Source organism: Oncorhynchus mykiss, chromosome 1 (genome assembly GCF_013265735.2).
Source record: "Oncorhynchus mykiss isolate Arlee chromosome 1, USDA_OmykA_1.1, whole genome shotgun sequence".
NCBI lineage: Eukaryota > Metazoa > Chordata > Actinopteri > Salmoniformes > Salmonidae > Oncorhynchus > Oncorhynchus mykiss.
The window spans coordinates 76,957,706-76,974,284 of record NC_048565.1 but is presented as its reverse complement, the minus strand read 5'-3'; the positions used below and the strand labels follow the sequence as shown (position 1 = coordinate 76,974,284).

At 42.0% G+C, this 16,579-nt stretch overlaps 1 protein-coding gene across 9 annotated transcripts in view; it reads right to left on the bottom strand.

Moving 5' to 3' along the window:
- Positions 1–16,579, bottom strand: part of LOC110529720 (protein bicaudal C homolog 1) — a 71,823-nt gene that overhangs the window by 41,088 nt on the left and 14,156 nt on the right. For all 9 annotated transcript variants that reach the window (XM_021612186.2, XM_021612209.2, XM_021612216.2 and 6 more), the window contains exon 2: positions 2,569–2,615. In XM_021612186.2, coding sequence (XP_021467861.1) covers positions 2,569–2,615 — 47 coding nt within the window. The remainder of the gene's footprint in view (positions 1–2,568; positions 2,616–16,579) is intronic.

Here is a 16,579-nt window from a genome sequence, read left to right as displayed (position 1 = left end):
TGGAGTAGGATATTTCAGTTCTCTTTTCACTTGTTACAACATAAGTGACCAGGTATCTACAGAGGAACGAACCAATTTAGATGGCTATTGGATTGCTGCAATGGACACCTCACAAAGAAGGGGTGGCAGGGTAGTCTAGTGGTTAGAGTGTTGGACTAGTAACCGGAAGGTTGCAAGTTCAAACCCCCGAACTGACAAGGTCTGTCGTTCTGCCCCTGAACAGGCAGTTAACCCGCTGTTCCTAGGCCGTCATTGAAAATAAGAATTTGTTCTTAACTGACTTACTTGCCTAGTTAAATAAAGGTCAAAAAAACATCACTGATTGCTTCACTGCAATGTGACTCCTTTTCTCCCTCACCCTCTAGTTTCTACAAAAATGATCTAAATAGTTTCCTTTCACACTGCAATGTGACTCCTTTTCTCCAATTTCTTCCTCACCCTCTAGTTTCTACAAAAATGATCTAAATAGTTTCCTTTCACACTAGCTTAGCAGCACAAAACTACAGGGCTGCGTTGTACTCCTAAACAAATGAAGTAGAATCCTCCTGGCCTCAGATCACAGTGCTCGTATATCAAGCTGGCGTTGTTTACAGAACCACAGGCGAGGGATAAGGAGGGAGGGACTGGCTTAGCACTGAAAGACATTTGACAAAAGCCTCCACTAAAGTTCTGTGGTCCATAGTCTACCATTCCAACTCTTCACGGTCCGAAATTAGATGGCCTAATAGCCTGTTGAACTGTTCAATGGTCCATGGTCTTTGAGTTAAAATGTCACCCGTCTTTCAGATAGGGAAATCAGTGGTCAGTAAAGATCCCATGGCACTTATCGCAAGAGTAGGGGTGTTAACCCCCGGTGTCCTGGCTAAATATCTAATCTGGCCCTCATACAGTCATGGCCCCCTAATCATCCCCAGTTTCCAATTGGCTCATTTATCCCCCTCTACCGTGTAACTATTCCCCTGGTCATTGCTGTAAATGAGAATGTGTTCTCAGTCAACTTACCTGGTAAAATAAATATATTTTTTAAATGCAGTTCCACATTTTATTATAGCTAATCTTGGTTACCCAGAAGTAAAATTCTCACAGTCTGTCAATTCCTGTTTTACACACATAATCTGTCAATGAGAGATTATATAATAGCCTACACATAAAGCATGTTGTCCATCAGTCAAATACACCAAAGATCCATATAACAATACATTACAAATGATTTAATACAGTGATCTGAGTGGGAAACAATGCTTGGACACAGCATGAGAGGTAGAGGGGGGGGGGGGGGGGGGGGGGGGGGGGTCTGAGAGCTGGCCTGGACTGAACGGAAGACGAACAGACAGTGAGTAAGAGGGTGATCTACCACAGGCAAATCCCTGCAAGTGTTTAGTTGTTTTCTTTGCAAACTGCTGACCTCAAAAAGACAATGTGTGTGTGTGTGTGTGAGTGTAGTGGAGGGGTGAGGGAAAATCATTGTGTGTGACATATGAGGAACTTCATAAATGTGTGTGGTGCATGGGTGTGTTTGAGGAAGGAAAGGGTCAAGTTACACTTTACATTTTCATCAACTTCAAGGTAGTCCACACAAACCTCATACATTTTCTTTCAAATAAGCGTTCCAGATCTCTACAATGTTTATTTTACTGACATTAATTGGGTCTCTGTGGTTGTCATGCTATCGGAGGAAAATTACAGACCCATTTGAATGGAAATTCTTCAATAAAAACGTCACTGTCTGTGTTACTAGTCTTTTAACTTCTGACAGGCATCCATTGGAATGGAGAGTTGGCGTAGGGAGGATTGCATGTGAACTGTGAAGACAGGGCCGTGGCTTTGGAAAAGCATGATTGGCAAGCCAAGGCACCACCTACATTTATGTCAGATAAGTTTAATTGAATGAGCTTCATATTTACAGAGACAAAACATGTCTAGAATTTATGGTAAAAAAAATTATGGGATGACGCATGGTTTGCATTCTTGGTTTTGAAATGGCTGTAGGGACAGTTAAATTGCTTCCTGCTTTGACATTTAAATAAACTTGCCTCAAAACCAGACAAAGAATGCCAACTTAGTATGTTAATGGACTTTAATGAACTATGTGGAGGAAGTTCAAACACTTCAGGAAACAGCACTGTAGACAGGAGCAGTGCATTCAAACACTTTTCCATTTTCTTTCAGGCAATTACTTAGGTTCCTATGCAATAGCATAGAACAGACTAGTACAAACTAAACTGAGTCTTAGAAAAATAGGAAAATATTTCATGCTAACAAAGTATGACAACAAAACAGATGAATGTGTATAGTGTATGAATGCGTATTGCATCCGTCTCTGTCTGTACATTCCCTAATTGTGGAGAGTGGTCCATTTTTGGTCTATCGAGCACATGCCTGACTAGTGCAATGTCCACAATAATATCAGGTACAATAGTTTCAACAAAAAGTCATTCTAACTTATCTGAAAGTCTTTGTTCTGTTATTAGGACCCTATTAGGGGAACACCTGACACTTTCTCTAATTTCACCACCTGAGTGTTCTCCTCTGGACATCCAAACACTATAATACAGACTCGAGACTTACCTTCTGAAAGAAGTCCTCGCCACCATTGACTCTTCCCTCAGTTGCCGCTGTAGAGGAGAGGAAAAAGAAACAATTCATGAAACCACCAACTGTTAAATATACAGTAATGTATAACATTCACAGAGCCAAATCACGCTCGGGTTAACTAATGTCCTGAGAATGTGTGGATAACAGGACTAAAATCCCCAAAAGTATCTCATTTTTGGATTTAGAAAGAAGTCAAATTCATTCTTGATAAACCTTCAAATTAGATACAGCTTCCTTCTAACAAATTTCTGAACTTTGTATAAAAGGTCTCAGTGCTATGCTACCATGATGGGAGATCCATCTTTTTGGGATATTCACACAATTTGACAGACAATGTCTGTGGTGTCATAAGGGTGGCATTAGAAATGTTAGCTACAAGAGAAATGACTGACATATCTGGCAGAGCACACGCTTTTGTAGGGATATCCCTGAGTACAACAACTATTATTTTAAAGACTTGCAATGAAAAAAATACTCAAGACCTCTGTAAAATATGGCACGGAACAGTTTCCTAACCACAGTGAATACAATACTTTGTTTATGATACAGATACATCTACACATCCATTTGTCTGGCCTGTGGCTTTTCTGTTGATGTAAAATACATAGTTATTCTCCTGAGTGCATTCATATGTTCATCCGTCATTTAAGGCAGTTGATGCAAAGCTGGTAATGATGCGTTTCTCTATTTTCTAGGTAGATTTACCACATTTTCAGAGAAACTGGGTCAGGAGCACCACAGCACTGGTGTACAGTGATACATATTGGCCTTGGTGTAATGACAAGAATGATGTTATGGTTAAGGGTAATTCCACAGTAAAAGAGTGACACAGACTGATTTTTCACTTCAAAATCTTTGTCAAGCAAATCAATGATTGCAAAGTTAAACAAACCATACAATTCTATGCACAAGGACTACTTTTAACAATTCCCACTGAACATTTTACAAAACACATTTACTGGAAGAACAGTGCATATACAAAATCTGGTAACAGAATTTTGGTAAAATCTCCCTCTTTTTTTACAAATAAAATTCTTAAAATAAAGTGGTGATCCTAACTGACCTAAGACAGGGAATTTTTACTAGGATTAAATGTCAGGAATTGTGAAAACTGAGTATTTGGCTAAGGTGTATGTAAACTTCCGACTTCAACAGTATGTATGTACAGTGGGGAGAACAAGTATTTGATACACTGCCGATTTTGCAGGTTTTCCTACTTACAAAGCATGTAGAGGTCTGTAATTTTATCATAGGTACACTTCAACTGTGAGAGACGGAATCTAAAACAAAAATCCAGAAAATCACATTGTATGATTTTTAAGTAATTAATTTGCATTTTATTGCATGACATAAGTATTTGATCACCTATCAACCAGTAAGAATTCCGGCTCTCACAGACCTTAGTTTTTCTACGTTTGGCATTTGCCAGAGAACACCAAGATTGGCAAATTCGCCACTGGCGCCCTGTGCTCTTCACAAATGAAAGCAAGTTCACACTGAACACGTGACAGAGTCTGGAGACGCTGTGGAGACCGGTTGGGCGGTGGGTCAGTCATGGTGTGGGGTGGCATTTCTTTGGGGGGGCCGCACAGCCCTCCATGTGCTCGCCAGAGGTAGCCTGACTGCCATTAGGTACTGAGATGAGATTCTCAGACCCCTGAGACCATATGCTGGTGCGGTTGGCCCTGGGTTCCTCCTAATTCAAGACAATGCTAGACCTCATGTGGCTGGAGTGTGTCAGCAGTTCCTGCAAGAGGAAGGCATTGATGCTATGGACTGGCCCGCCTATTCCCCAGACCTGAATCCAATTGAGCACATCTGGGACATCATGTCTCGCTCCATCCACCAACAGACTGTTGCACCACAGACTGTCCAGGAGTTGGTGGATGCTTTAGTCCAGATCTGGGAGGAGATCCCTCAGGAGACCATCCGCCACCTCACCAGGAGCATGCCCAGGCATTGTAGGGAGGTCATACAGGCACATGGAGGCCACACACACTACTGAGCCTCATTTTGACTTGTTTTAAGGACATTACATCAAAGTTGGATCTGCCTGTAGTGTGGTTTTCCACTTTAATTTTGAGTGTCACTCCAAATCCAGACCTCCATGGGTTGATAAATTTGATTTCCATTGATCATTTTTGTGTGATTTTGTTGTCAGCACATTCAACTATGTAAAAAGTATTTAATTAGAATATTTCATTCATTCAGATCTAGGATGTGTTATTTTAGTGTTCCCTTTATTTTTCTGAGCAGTATATGTATCTATTACACTTTTTTTTGTTTTGTTTGTAATTTTACCCCCTTTTTCTCCTCAATTTTGTGATATCCAATTGGTAGTTACGATTTTTTCTCATCGCTGCAACTCCCAACAGGCTCAGGAAAGGCGAAGGTCAAGTCATGCGCCTTTCGAAACATAACCAGCCAAGCCGCACTGCTTTTTAACACCTGCTCGCTTAACCTGGAAGCAAGCCGCACCAATGTGTCGGAGGAAACACCGTTCAATTGACGACTGTAGTCAGCTTGCAGGCACCCGGCCTGCCACAAGAAGTCACTAGAGCATGATGAGCCAAGGAAAGCCCCCTGGCCACACCCTCCCCTAACCCAGACGACGCTAAGCCAATTGTGCGCTGCCCTATGGGACTCCCAGTCACAGCCGGCTGTGACACAGCCTGGGATCAAACCCTAATCTGTAGTGACGCCTCAACACTGACGTAGTGCCTTAGATCGCTGAGCCACACGGAAGGCCACACTATTTATATTTGACAAATGATTTACTTTTTACAACATACATTTTCCTTGACACCCAAAATGTACTTGTTACATTTTGATTGCTTAGTAAGACAAGAAAATGGTACAATTCACACACTTCATGAGAACATCCCTGGTCATCCCTACTGCCTCTGATCTGGTGGACTCACTAAACACACATGCTTTGTTGGTAAATTATGTTGTCTGAATGTTGGAGTGTGCCCCTGGCTATCCGTAAAAAACGAAACAAGAAAATTGTGTGGTTTGGTTTGCGTAATATAAGGAATATTTTATTATTGATAAATGAGTATATTTTAGCAAATACATTTCAAACCAAATACTTTTACTCAAGAAGTATTTTACTGGGAGACTTTCACTTGAGTCATTTTCTAGGTATCTTTACTTTCACTCAAGCGTGACAATTGGGTACTTTTTCCACCACTGCTGCTCGGCTATGGAAACCCTTTTCATGAAGCACCTGACAAACCGTTTTTGTGCTGACGTTGCTTCCAGAGGCAGTTTGGAACTCGGTAGCGAGTGTTGCAACCGAGGACAGACAATTTTTACGCGCTACGCGCTTCAGCCCTCGGTGGTCCCGTTCTGTGAGCTTGTGTGGCCTACCACTTTGCAGCTGAGCCGTTGTTGCTCCTTGACGTTCACTTCACAATAACAGCACTTACAGCTGACCGGGGCAGCTCTAGTAGGGCAGAAATTTGACGAACTGACTTGTTGGAAAGGTGGCATCCTATGATGGTGCCACGTTGAAAGTCACTGAGCTCTTTAGTAAGGCCATTTTACTGCCAATGTTACTCCATGGAGATTGCATGGCTGTGTGCTCGATTTTATACACATGTCAGCAACGGGTGTGGCTGAAATAGCCGAATCTACTCATTTGAAGAAGTGTCCACATACTGTTGTATAGTATATCTGCTCCAAATTAAGATTCAAATATGTCTGCAGAAAGAATGGGAACTCAACTAAGGTGTCATGTCAAAAATCAATTTTGGTTTCTGAACTATAGTAGGTGAAGTGGATTTACACCCAGTAACAGAATCTGGTCCCTGATCTGTACTACACAGAAATACATATTTATGGATATGAATCCATCATCGTGATGCATCCTGAATAGGTACACAAAAAGGTAGAAATATGTAGTACATATTTGGGTATTATTATACACACTGGCTATTATTTTAATGAGTTCCACCACTAAACAAAACCAAACTTGGTTAGTCCCGACCAAATCTGAACCAGTCAGTCTACGGCCATGTTTCACAAGTTGAGATCAAAATACATCACAGTAGAGTACAGTACAGTAAAGTTCAGTACAGTATAGTCAAGTAGAGTACAGTACAGTAAAGTTCAGTACAGTATAGTCAAGTAGAGTACAGTACAGTAAAGTTCAGTACAGTATAGTCAAGTAGAGTAAATACAAAGTACAAATGCAAAGTTTGGTAAGAGAATAACGGAACAAACAGCACAAACCATCATTCTGTTGCCTTGTGTTTTTGTAACGTTTCAGTGGAAACTGTCATTTGTCCATAGAGTTGTATGGTTTGTTTAACTTTGCAATCATTGGTTTTTGTTTGACATACATTTTGAAGTGAAACATCTGAGTCTCAGTGTCACTCTGTTACTGTGGAATTGCCCTTAACCTAGCCCAATGTTCTGTTTAGTATTACCCCTGGAGAGCAATGCATTATCTATAGAAAAATTACTGAAAAGGTCAACATTCAGAATGATTAACTGGCTAGAATTGGTCAATGGAAACACGCAGTATGTGTTCTTTGGAAAAAGACTGCAGGACAATGTCATATAGTATGTCACCATGATTTGCTATTGAAATGAAAGTACTTTTGCTTTCTTGATATCAACACAAATGTTGTGGAGGGGTTGACAACATGACAGAATATCAATATATAATGATCCTGAGATTGATCCAGGTTGGTTCCCTACAACCTAGCCACAGTTTCATTAGACTTAAACCTTAATATGCAAACATGTGCAAAGGCACTTTCTTCATTCTCCAGTCAGGATCACCATGAGTTGCATAATGTGTGGTAAAATGCAATACTAGTGTCTTGACATGATTTGAAGGGGAAAATTGATTTTGCTTTCCTTTCTCAACATAACATGTCCTGGGTAAGCACAAATGTAAGCATTAGATGGGGAACAAATGACCCCAACTGGTGGTGTTTTTAATGTCCAGACTAACTGGCCCTTGGCAATGGATTAATGCCTACAGAAAGTAAGTTTCACACATCCTTGTACTTACTCCCCCGCAAACACGTCTGTAAATGTTTCACAAGAGAGCCTGCTTCACTCAGAAGAATGTGACCCATAAATTTCACATGAAATACTATTTCTACACTCACAGTCCCCGACTAGTCTGAAATTGGAAAACAAATTAGATTACTTACAGGGAACATAATTTAAAAAGAGAATACCAAAAGGTTAATGATGTTTGATGTTTCCACAAAAGTAGGAGCAGGTTGGGGCCAGGGGTCAGGAATCAGGACGCCCTGTGGGAGTTACTGGTCATTGTGGATGAGGAATGTGGTGAATCAAACTGTTGAGAGGCGGGAGTATTTCTATTGGAAGCCCAAGGGATGAGGTGGATGAAACAACCTAGTTGGGCCACACGAGGAGATTGGATGATACTGGGCTAGCATGTGTGACTTTGGGAAAGATTAAGCCTCTGGTAGTGGGTGGGTAACATACAGTACCGAATGATAACTTTCAGTTGGTTGATTTCTATACTGTCAAAACAATATACACTTCACCAAAATACTAACATTGTCTTAGCTCTGTAGGTTGTTATGGGACAATGGAGACATGCACAGCAGCAGGTGTACTTTAGCCTAGCACTTTGAGATTTAATCTACAGCTCTTCATGACATACAGAAATGAGAAAGAAATATAGCACACAAAAACACTGTTCTGTCATGTTCCCAATGAGACATTTTGTTAATCAAATCTCAATGAATAAAAAATAAAATGTTGTAGACAAGTGGTACAATCAGAATTTACAACAGGGGTCAAAACCCAGGCCCTGGTAGAAGGAAAGCCACTACCTCAGTGACAGTAACTATATTATCATCAAGTTTTCAGACGACACAACAGTACCAGGCCTGATTACCAACAATGACGAGACAGCCTACAGGGAGGAGGTGAGGGCCATGGTGGAGTGGTGCCAGGAAAATAACCTAACGTCAACAAAACGAAGGAGCTGATCGTGGACTTCAGGAAACAGCAGAGGGAGACTGCCCCTATCCACATCAACGGGACCACAGTGGCGAAGGTAGAAATCTTCAAGTTCCTCTGCGTACACATCACTGACAATCTGAAATGGTCCCCCCACACAGACAGTGTGGTGAAGAACGCACAACAGCGCCTCTTCAACCTCAGGAGTCTGAAGAAATTTGGCTTGGCCCCTGAGACCCTCACAAACAGATGCACAATTGATGCACAATTGAGTATCAATGCCTGGTACGGCAACTGCACCGCCCGCAACCACAGGGCTCTCCAGAGGGTGGTGCGGTCTGCCCAAAGCATCACCGGAGGTACACTGTCTGCCCTCCAGGACACCTACAGCACCCGATGTCACAGGAAAGCCAAAAAGATTATCAACCACCCGAGCCACGGCCTGTTCACCCCACTATCATCCAAAAGGCGAGGTCAGTACAGGTGCATCAAAGCTGGGAGAGAGACTGAAAAATAGCTTCAATCTCAAGGCCATTAGACTGTTAAATAGCCATCACCACCCGGTGACTCAACCCTGTACTTTATAGAGGCCGCTGCCCTATATACATAGGCATGGAATCACTGGCCACTTTAGTAATGGAACACTATTCACTTTAATAATGTTTACATACTGCTTAACTCATCTCATATGTATACACTATTCTATTCTACTGTATTTTAGTCAATGCCACTGACATTGCTCATCTTAATATTTATACATTTCTTAATTCCATTGTGTTTTGTGTGTATTGTTGTGAATTGTTAGATACTACTGCACTGTTGGAGCTATGAACACAAGCATTTCGCTACACCCACAATAACATCTGCATGTGACCAATAACATTTGATTTGAAACGATGCAAAACTGCTAAACAGTGTGCAGCAACACTGTTTTCTGAAGATGCTGGCAGGCAAAGATGAACAGATGAAGATGCTTTGACATAAAAGGCCTACCAATCATACAAGTGGGTATGTGTTGCACTTCATCAACTCATTCTCAGTGGATGAATACAAACCAAAGTGGTTTCCTAATAATAACATTAACACATGTACTGTATATGGAAAGCAACAGCATTTCCAGCTAGAGGAACTGAAATGAATCTCTTGGTGGAGTATTTTTTTATTTTTTTTATTTAACTAGGCAAGTCAGTTAAGAAGAAATTCTAATTTACAATGACGGCCTAGGAACAGTGGGTTAACTGCCTTGTTCAGGGGCAGAAAGACAGATTTTTTACATTTTTAGGATTCGATATAGCAACCTTTCGGTTACTGGCAACAACACTCTAACCACTAGGCTACCTGCCACCCCAGTATGAGTGGAGACAGTGGTGTACAGATGTAGGATCTTAATCTTAATTTGACCACCCTGTCGCAGAATAACTTTTCTGCAATGCAGGAAATGTAAAACATGTAGTATATCTGCGGTTTAAAAAGGCTTCTGAAGTTAATCATTTCAGACTTGATCTTCCCCAACAAAAATGTCCATTAATTATAATCCCCATTCCCTGTTGCTGCAGGATTATTTTCCTGCTTTAGCAAACATCTGTAGAAGAGGACATGAGGGCTATGCAAGGAGTGAAAAACATCCTGTCAGCAGATGCATGGCATGAAGACATGCCGTGGGAGAACCATGGGAGTGACGGGTGGGCGCCCCACGAACCTCTGGGGTTTGTTATGGGGGTGGAGAACATCAGTACTTCAGCTGAGTCTTACATGTCAGAGCTGCCTAAATCAGTTGCTTTAGATTGGCGTTGGCCGTCTTGACGACCTTGGATATGCTGATCTGTTATGGCATACTTGTGACAGCATAAAGTAATATTTTATCATTATATGCCAGCGCGTTACATAATAACAGAACATCTCATGAGTTTCATATTGACATTGGCACCACTATGTACTGCAGCAGGCAAGAAAGGAGGAGGATTCTATGGGTTTCAACATTGAGACCTCGGAGAACAAATGGGATGTTGCAAACAATATGTCTGGGGTGTTTGTGAAATATGGAACAAAATATGAAGTCAATTTATGAGTAGTAATCTATGTTGCCATTTCCCAAAAACCATCAAATAGGATCTAATGAATCAAACCCACACACCCATTAGTTCAAAACTTAGATACTATATACACTTCACCTAATCTTAACCAAGGCATCCATCCTGTCACTGATTGAACTGATTCCAGAAGCCGACCAAAAAAACAACATCGCCGGAGGAGAGGGTGCCGGAGCGGTCTTCTAGTGAAGCTTCGGATGCACGCACAACACCCATCGCTTCCAAATATATTACTCGCTAATGTCCGGTCCCTAGTTAACAAAATCTTCGAAATCAGGGCAAGGGTTGCTTTCCAAAGAGATATCTGGGATTATAACATACTCCGTTTCACGGAAACATGGCTAGCTTGGGACATGCTGTCGGGAGTCAGTACAGCCAATGGGATTTTTAGTGCATTACCGCCCCAATAGGAATAAACATCTCTCCGGTAAGAAGAAGTGCGGGGATTTATGTTTCATGATTAACAACTCATGGTGTAATTGTAACAACATACAGGAACTCAAGTCCTTTTGTTCACCTGACCTAGAATTCCCCACAATCAAATGCCGACCGTTTTATCTCCCAAGAGAACTCTCCTTGGTTATTGTCACAGCAGCGTATATCCCCCCGCAAGCGGACACCAAGACGGCCATCAAGGAACTTCACTGGACTTCATGCAAACTGAAAACCATATATCCTGAGGATGCATTTATTGTAGCTGGGGATTTTAGCAAAACTAATTTAACCTTTCTGATCTCCCCATCCCGGATCCGGGTTCGTGAATACAGACTCAAGCTCATTACCATAACGCAACGTTAACTATTCATGAAAATCGCAAATGAAATGAAATAAATATGCTAGCTCTCAAGCTTAGCCTTTTGTTAACAACACTGTCATCTCAGATTTTCAAAATATGCTTCTCAACCATTGCAAAACAAGCATTTGTGTAACAGTATTGATGGCTAACGTAGCATTTAGCATTAGCATTCAGCTGGCAACATTTACACAAAAAAACAGAAAAGCATTCAAAAAAATCATTTACCTTTGAAGAACTTCAGATGTTTTCAATGAGGAGACTCTCAGATAGCAAATGTTCAGTTTTTCCTGAAAGATTATTTGTTTAGGACAAATCGCTCTGTTTTCTGCGTCACGTTTAGCTATGAAAAAACCCCTGTATCCAGGATTGTGTAAATCTATCAGCAAGCTCATTAGCATAACACAACGTTAACTATTTATGAAAATCGCAAATGAAATGAAATAAATATGCCATCTCTCAAGCTTAGCCTTTTGTAAACAACACTGTCATCTCAGATTTTCAAAATATGCTTCTCAACCATAGGAAAACAATCATTTGTGTAAAAGTAGCTAGCTAGAGTTAGCATTTCGCGTTAGCATTTAGCGTTAGCATTAGCGTTAGCATCCAGCACGCAACATTAACAAAAACATAAAAGCCTTCAAATAAAATCATTTACCTTTGAAGAACTTCTGATGTTTTCAATGAGGATACTCTCAGTTAGATAGCAGATGCTCAGTTTTTCCAAAAAGATTCCTTGTGTATTAGAAATAGCTCCGTTTTATACATCACATTTGGCTACCAAAAAAAATCCATAAATTCAGTCCTCAAAACGCAAACTTTTTTCCAAATTAACTCCATAATATCGACTGAAAACATGGCAAACGTTGTTTAGAATCAATCCTCAAGGTGTTTTTCACATATCTCTTCATTGATACATCGTTCTTGGAAACATGCTTTCTCTCCTGAATCCCAGGAGAAAATGCCCGCACCTGAAAGGTTAAGAACAAGGCTACCTAAATTCTATCAGCATATTGATTGCAGTACACGAGGAAGTAACAAGCTCAACCATCGCTACTCTAACTTCCGTGATGCATACAAGGTCCTACCCCACCCCCCTTTTGGCAAATCTGACCATGACTCCATCTTGTTGCTCCCCTCCTATAGGCAGAAACTAAAACAGGAAGCGCCAGTGCTTAGGTCTATCCAACGCAGGTCTGACCAATCGGATTCCACACTTCAAGATTGCTTCGATCACGTGGACTGGGATATGTTCCGGGTAGCCTCAGAGAACAACATTGACGTATATACTGACTCGGTGAGCAAGTTCATAAAGAAGTGTATAAGAGATGTTGTACCCACTGTGACTATTAAAACCTTCCCTGACCAGAAACCGTGGATTGATGGCAGCATACGCCATGGCAGAAAATCACGTACCACCGCATTTAATCATGGCAAGGCAACTGGGAATATGGCCGAATACAAACAGTGTAGTTATTCCCTCCATAAGGAAATCAAACAAGCAAAGTATCAGTATAGAGACAAAGTGGAGTTGCAATTCAACAGCTCAAACACAAGACATACAGTATGTGACAGGGTCTACAGACAATCACGGATTACAAAAAGAAAACCAGCCCCGTCGCAGACATCAACGTTTTGCTTCCAGACAAACTAAACAATGTCTTCGTGCGCTTTGAGGACAATACAGTGCCACCGACACGGCCCGCTACCAAAGACTGTGGGCTCTCCTTCTCCGTGGCCGAAGTGAGTAAAATATTTAAGTGTGTTAACCCTCGCAAAGCTGCCGGCCCAGATGGCATCCGTAGCCACATCCTCAGAACATGCGCAGACCAGCTGGCTGGTGTATTACGGACATATTCAATCAATCCCTATCCCAGTCTGCTGTCCCCACGTTCTTCAAGATGGCCACCATTGTTCCTGTTCCCAAGAAAACTAAGGTACTGAAAGTAACTGAAATAAATGACTATCGCCCCATAGCACTCACTTCTGTCATCATGAAGTGCTTTGAGAGACTAGTCAAGGATCATATCACGCCTCCCGGGTGGCGCAGCGGTTAAGGGCGCTGTACTGCAGCGCCAGCTGTGCCATCAGAGTCCCTGGGTTCGCACCCAGGCTCTGTCGTAACCGTCCGCGACCGGGAGGTCCGTGGGGCGATGCACAATTGGCCTAGCGTCGTCCGGGTTAGGGAGGGATTGGTCGATAGGGATCTCCTTATCTCATCGCGCACTCCCGTGGCGGGCCGGGCGCAGTGCGCGCTAGCCAAGGTTTCCAGGTGCACGATGTAGCCTCCGACACATTGGTGTGGCTGGCTTCCGAGTTGGATGCGCGCTGTGTTAAGAAGCAGTACGGCTGGTTGGGTTGTGTATCGGAGGACGCATGACATTCAGCCTTCGTCTCTCCCGAGCCCGTAAGGGAGTTGTAGCAATGAGACAAGATAGTAGCTACTACAACAATTGGATACCACGAAATTGGGGAGAAAAAGGGGTAAAATAAAAAAATAATTAAAAAAGGATCATATCACCTCCACCCTACCTGTCACCCTACACCCACTTCAATTTGCTTACCGCCCCACAGACAATGCAATCGCCATCACACTGCCCTATCCGATCTGGACAAGAGGAATACCTATGTAAGAATGCTGTTCATCGACTATAACTCAGCATTCAACACCCATCATTAAGCTCGAGTCCCTGGGTCGACTATAGGTCAACCGATTAATCAGAATGGCCGATTAATTAGGGCCGATTTCAAGTTTTCATAATCGGAAATCTCTCTTTTTGGGCGCTGATTTTGCCGATTTTTTAAAATTCGAATTTGTTTTATTTATTGCCTTTATTTCACTAGGCAAGTCAGTTAAGAACACATTCTTACTTTCAATGATGGCCTAGGAACGGTGTGTTAACCGCCTTGTTCAGGGGCAGAACGACAGATTTTCACCTTGTCAGCTCGGGGGATCCAATCTTGCAACCGTACAGTTAACTAGTCCAACGCTCTAACCACCTGCCTCTCATTGAACTCCACGAGGAGCCTGCCTGTTATGTGAATGCAGTAGAAGCCAAGGTAAGTTGCTAGCTAGCATTAAACTTATAAAAAACTATCTATCAATCATAATCACTAGTTATAACTAACTACACATGGTTGATGATATTACTAGTTTATCTAGCGTGTCCTGCGTTGCATATCAATGCAATGCTGGGGGATGATTTAACAAAAGTGCATTTGCGAAAAAAGCACAATCGTTGGACGACTGTACCTAACCATAAACACCAATGCCTTTCTTAAAATCAATACACAGAAGTATATATTTTTAAACCTGCATATTTAGCTAAAAGAAATGCAGGTTAGCAGGCAATATTAACCAGGTGAAATTGTGTAATTTCTCTTGCGTTCATTGCAGAGTCAGGGTATATGCAACAGTTTGGGCAGCCTGGCTCATTGCGAACTAATTTGCCAGAATCTTACGTATGACATATGACATAACATTGAAGGTTGTGCAATGTAACAACAATATTTAGACTTAGGGATGCCACCCGTTAGATAAAATACCGAACGCTTCCGTATTTCACTGAAATAATAAACGTTTTGTTTTTGAAATAAGTTTCCGGATTCGACCATATTAATGACCAAAGGCTCGTATTTCTGTGTGTTATTATGTTATAACTAAGTATATGATTTGATAGAGCAGTCTGACTTGAGCGATGGTATGCAACAGCCAGCTAGTAAGCATTCATTCAAACAGCACTTTTGTGCGTTTTGCCAGCAGCTCTTCGCATGCACAGAGCTGTTTATGACTTCAAGCCTATCAGCCTAATGGCTGGTGTAACCGATGTGAAATGGCTAGCTAGATAGTTGGGTGTGCGCTAATAGCGTTTCAAACATCACTCGCTCTGAGACTTGGAGTAGTTATTCCCCTTGCTCTGCAAGGGCCGCGGCTTTTGTGGAGCGATGGGTAACGCTGCTTCGAGTGTGGCTGTTGTCGATGTGTTCCTGGTTCGAGCCCAGATAGGGGCGAGGAGAGGGACGGAAGCTATATTGTTACACTGGCAATACTAAATAAAGTGCCTATAAGAACATCCAATAGTAAAGGTATATGAAATACAAATGGTATAGAGAGAAATAGTCCTATAAATACTATATTAACTACAACCTAAAACCTCTTACCTTGGAATATTGAAGTCTCATGTTAAAAGGAACCACCAACTTTCATATGTTCTCATGTTCTGAGCAAGGAACTCAAACGTTAGCTTTTTTACATGGCACATATTGCACTTTTACTTCTCCAACACTTTGTTTTTGCATTATTTAAACCAAATTGAACATGTTTCATTATTTACTTGAGGCTAAATGGATTTTTATTGATGCATTATATTAAGTTAAAATAAGTGTTCATTCAGTATTATTGTAATTGTCATTATTACAAATAAATAAAATAAAAATCAGACGATTAATCGGTATCGGCATTGAAAAATCATAATCGGCCGACCTCTAGTCTTGACCCTGCCCTGTGCAACTGGGTCCTGGTCTTCCTGACGGGCCACCCCCAGGTCGTGAAGGTAGGAAGCAACATCTCCACTCCGCTGATCCTCAACACTGTGGCCCCACAAGGATGCGTTCTCAACCCTCTCCTGTACTTCCTGTTCACCCACGACTGCGTAGCCATGCACGCCTCGAACACAATCATCAAGTTTGCAGACGACGCAACTGTGGTAGGCTTGATTACCAACAACGACGAGACAGCCTACAGGGAGGAGGTGAGGGCCCTCCTGTGGTGTCAGGAAAATATCCTCTCACCCAATGTCAGCAAAACAAAAGAGATGATCGTGGACTTGAGGAGACAGCAAAGGGAGCACCCCCCTATCCACATCGACGGGACAGCAGTGGAGAAGGTGGAAAGTTAAGTTCCTTCGTGTACCTATCAAAGACAAACTGAAATGGTCCACGCACACGGACAGTGTGGTGAAGAAGGTGCAACTGCGCCTCTTCAAACTCAGGAGGCTGCAAAAATTTGTCTTGTCACCGAAAACCCTCACAAACTTTTACAGGTGCAGAATCGAGAGCATCCTGTTGGCTGTATCACCGCCTGGTACGGCAACTGCACCGCCCACAACTGCAGGGCTCTCCAGAGGGTGGTCTACACAAGGCATCA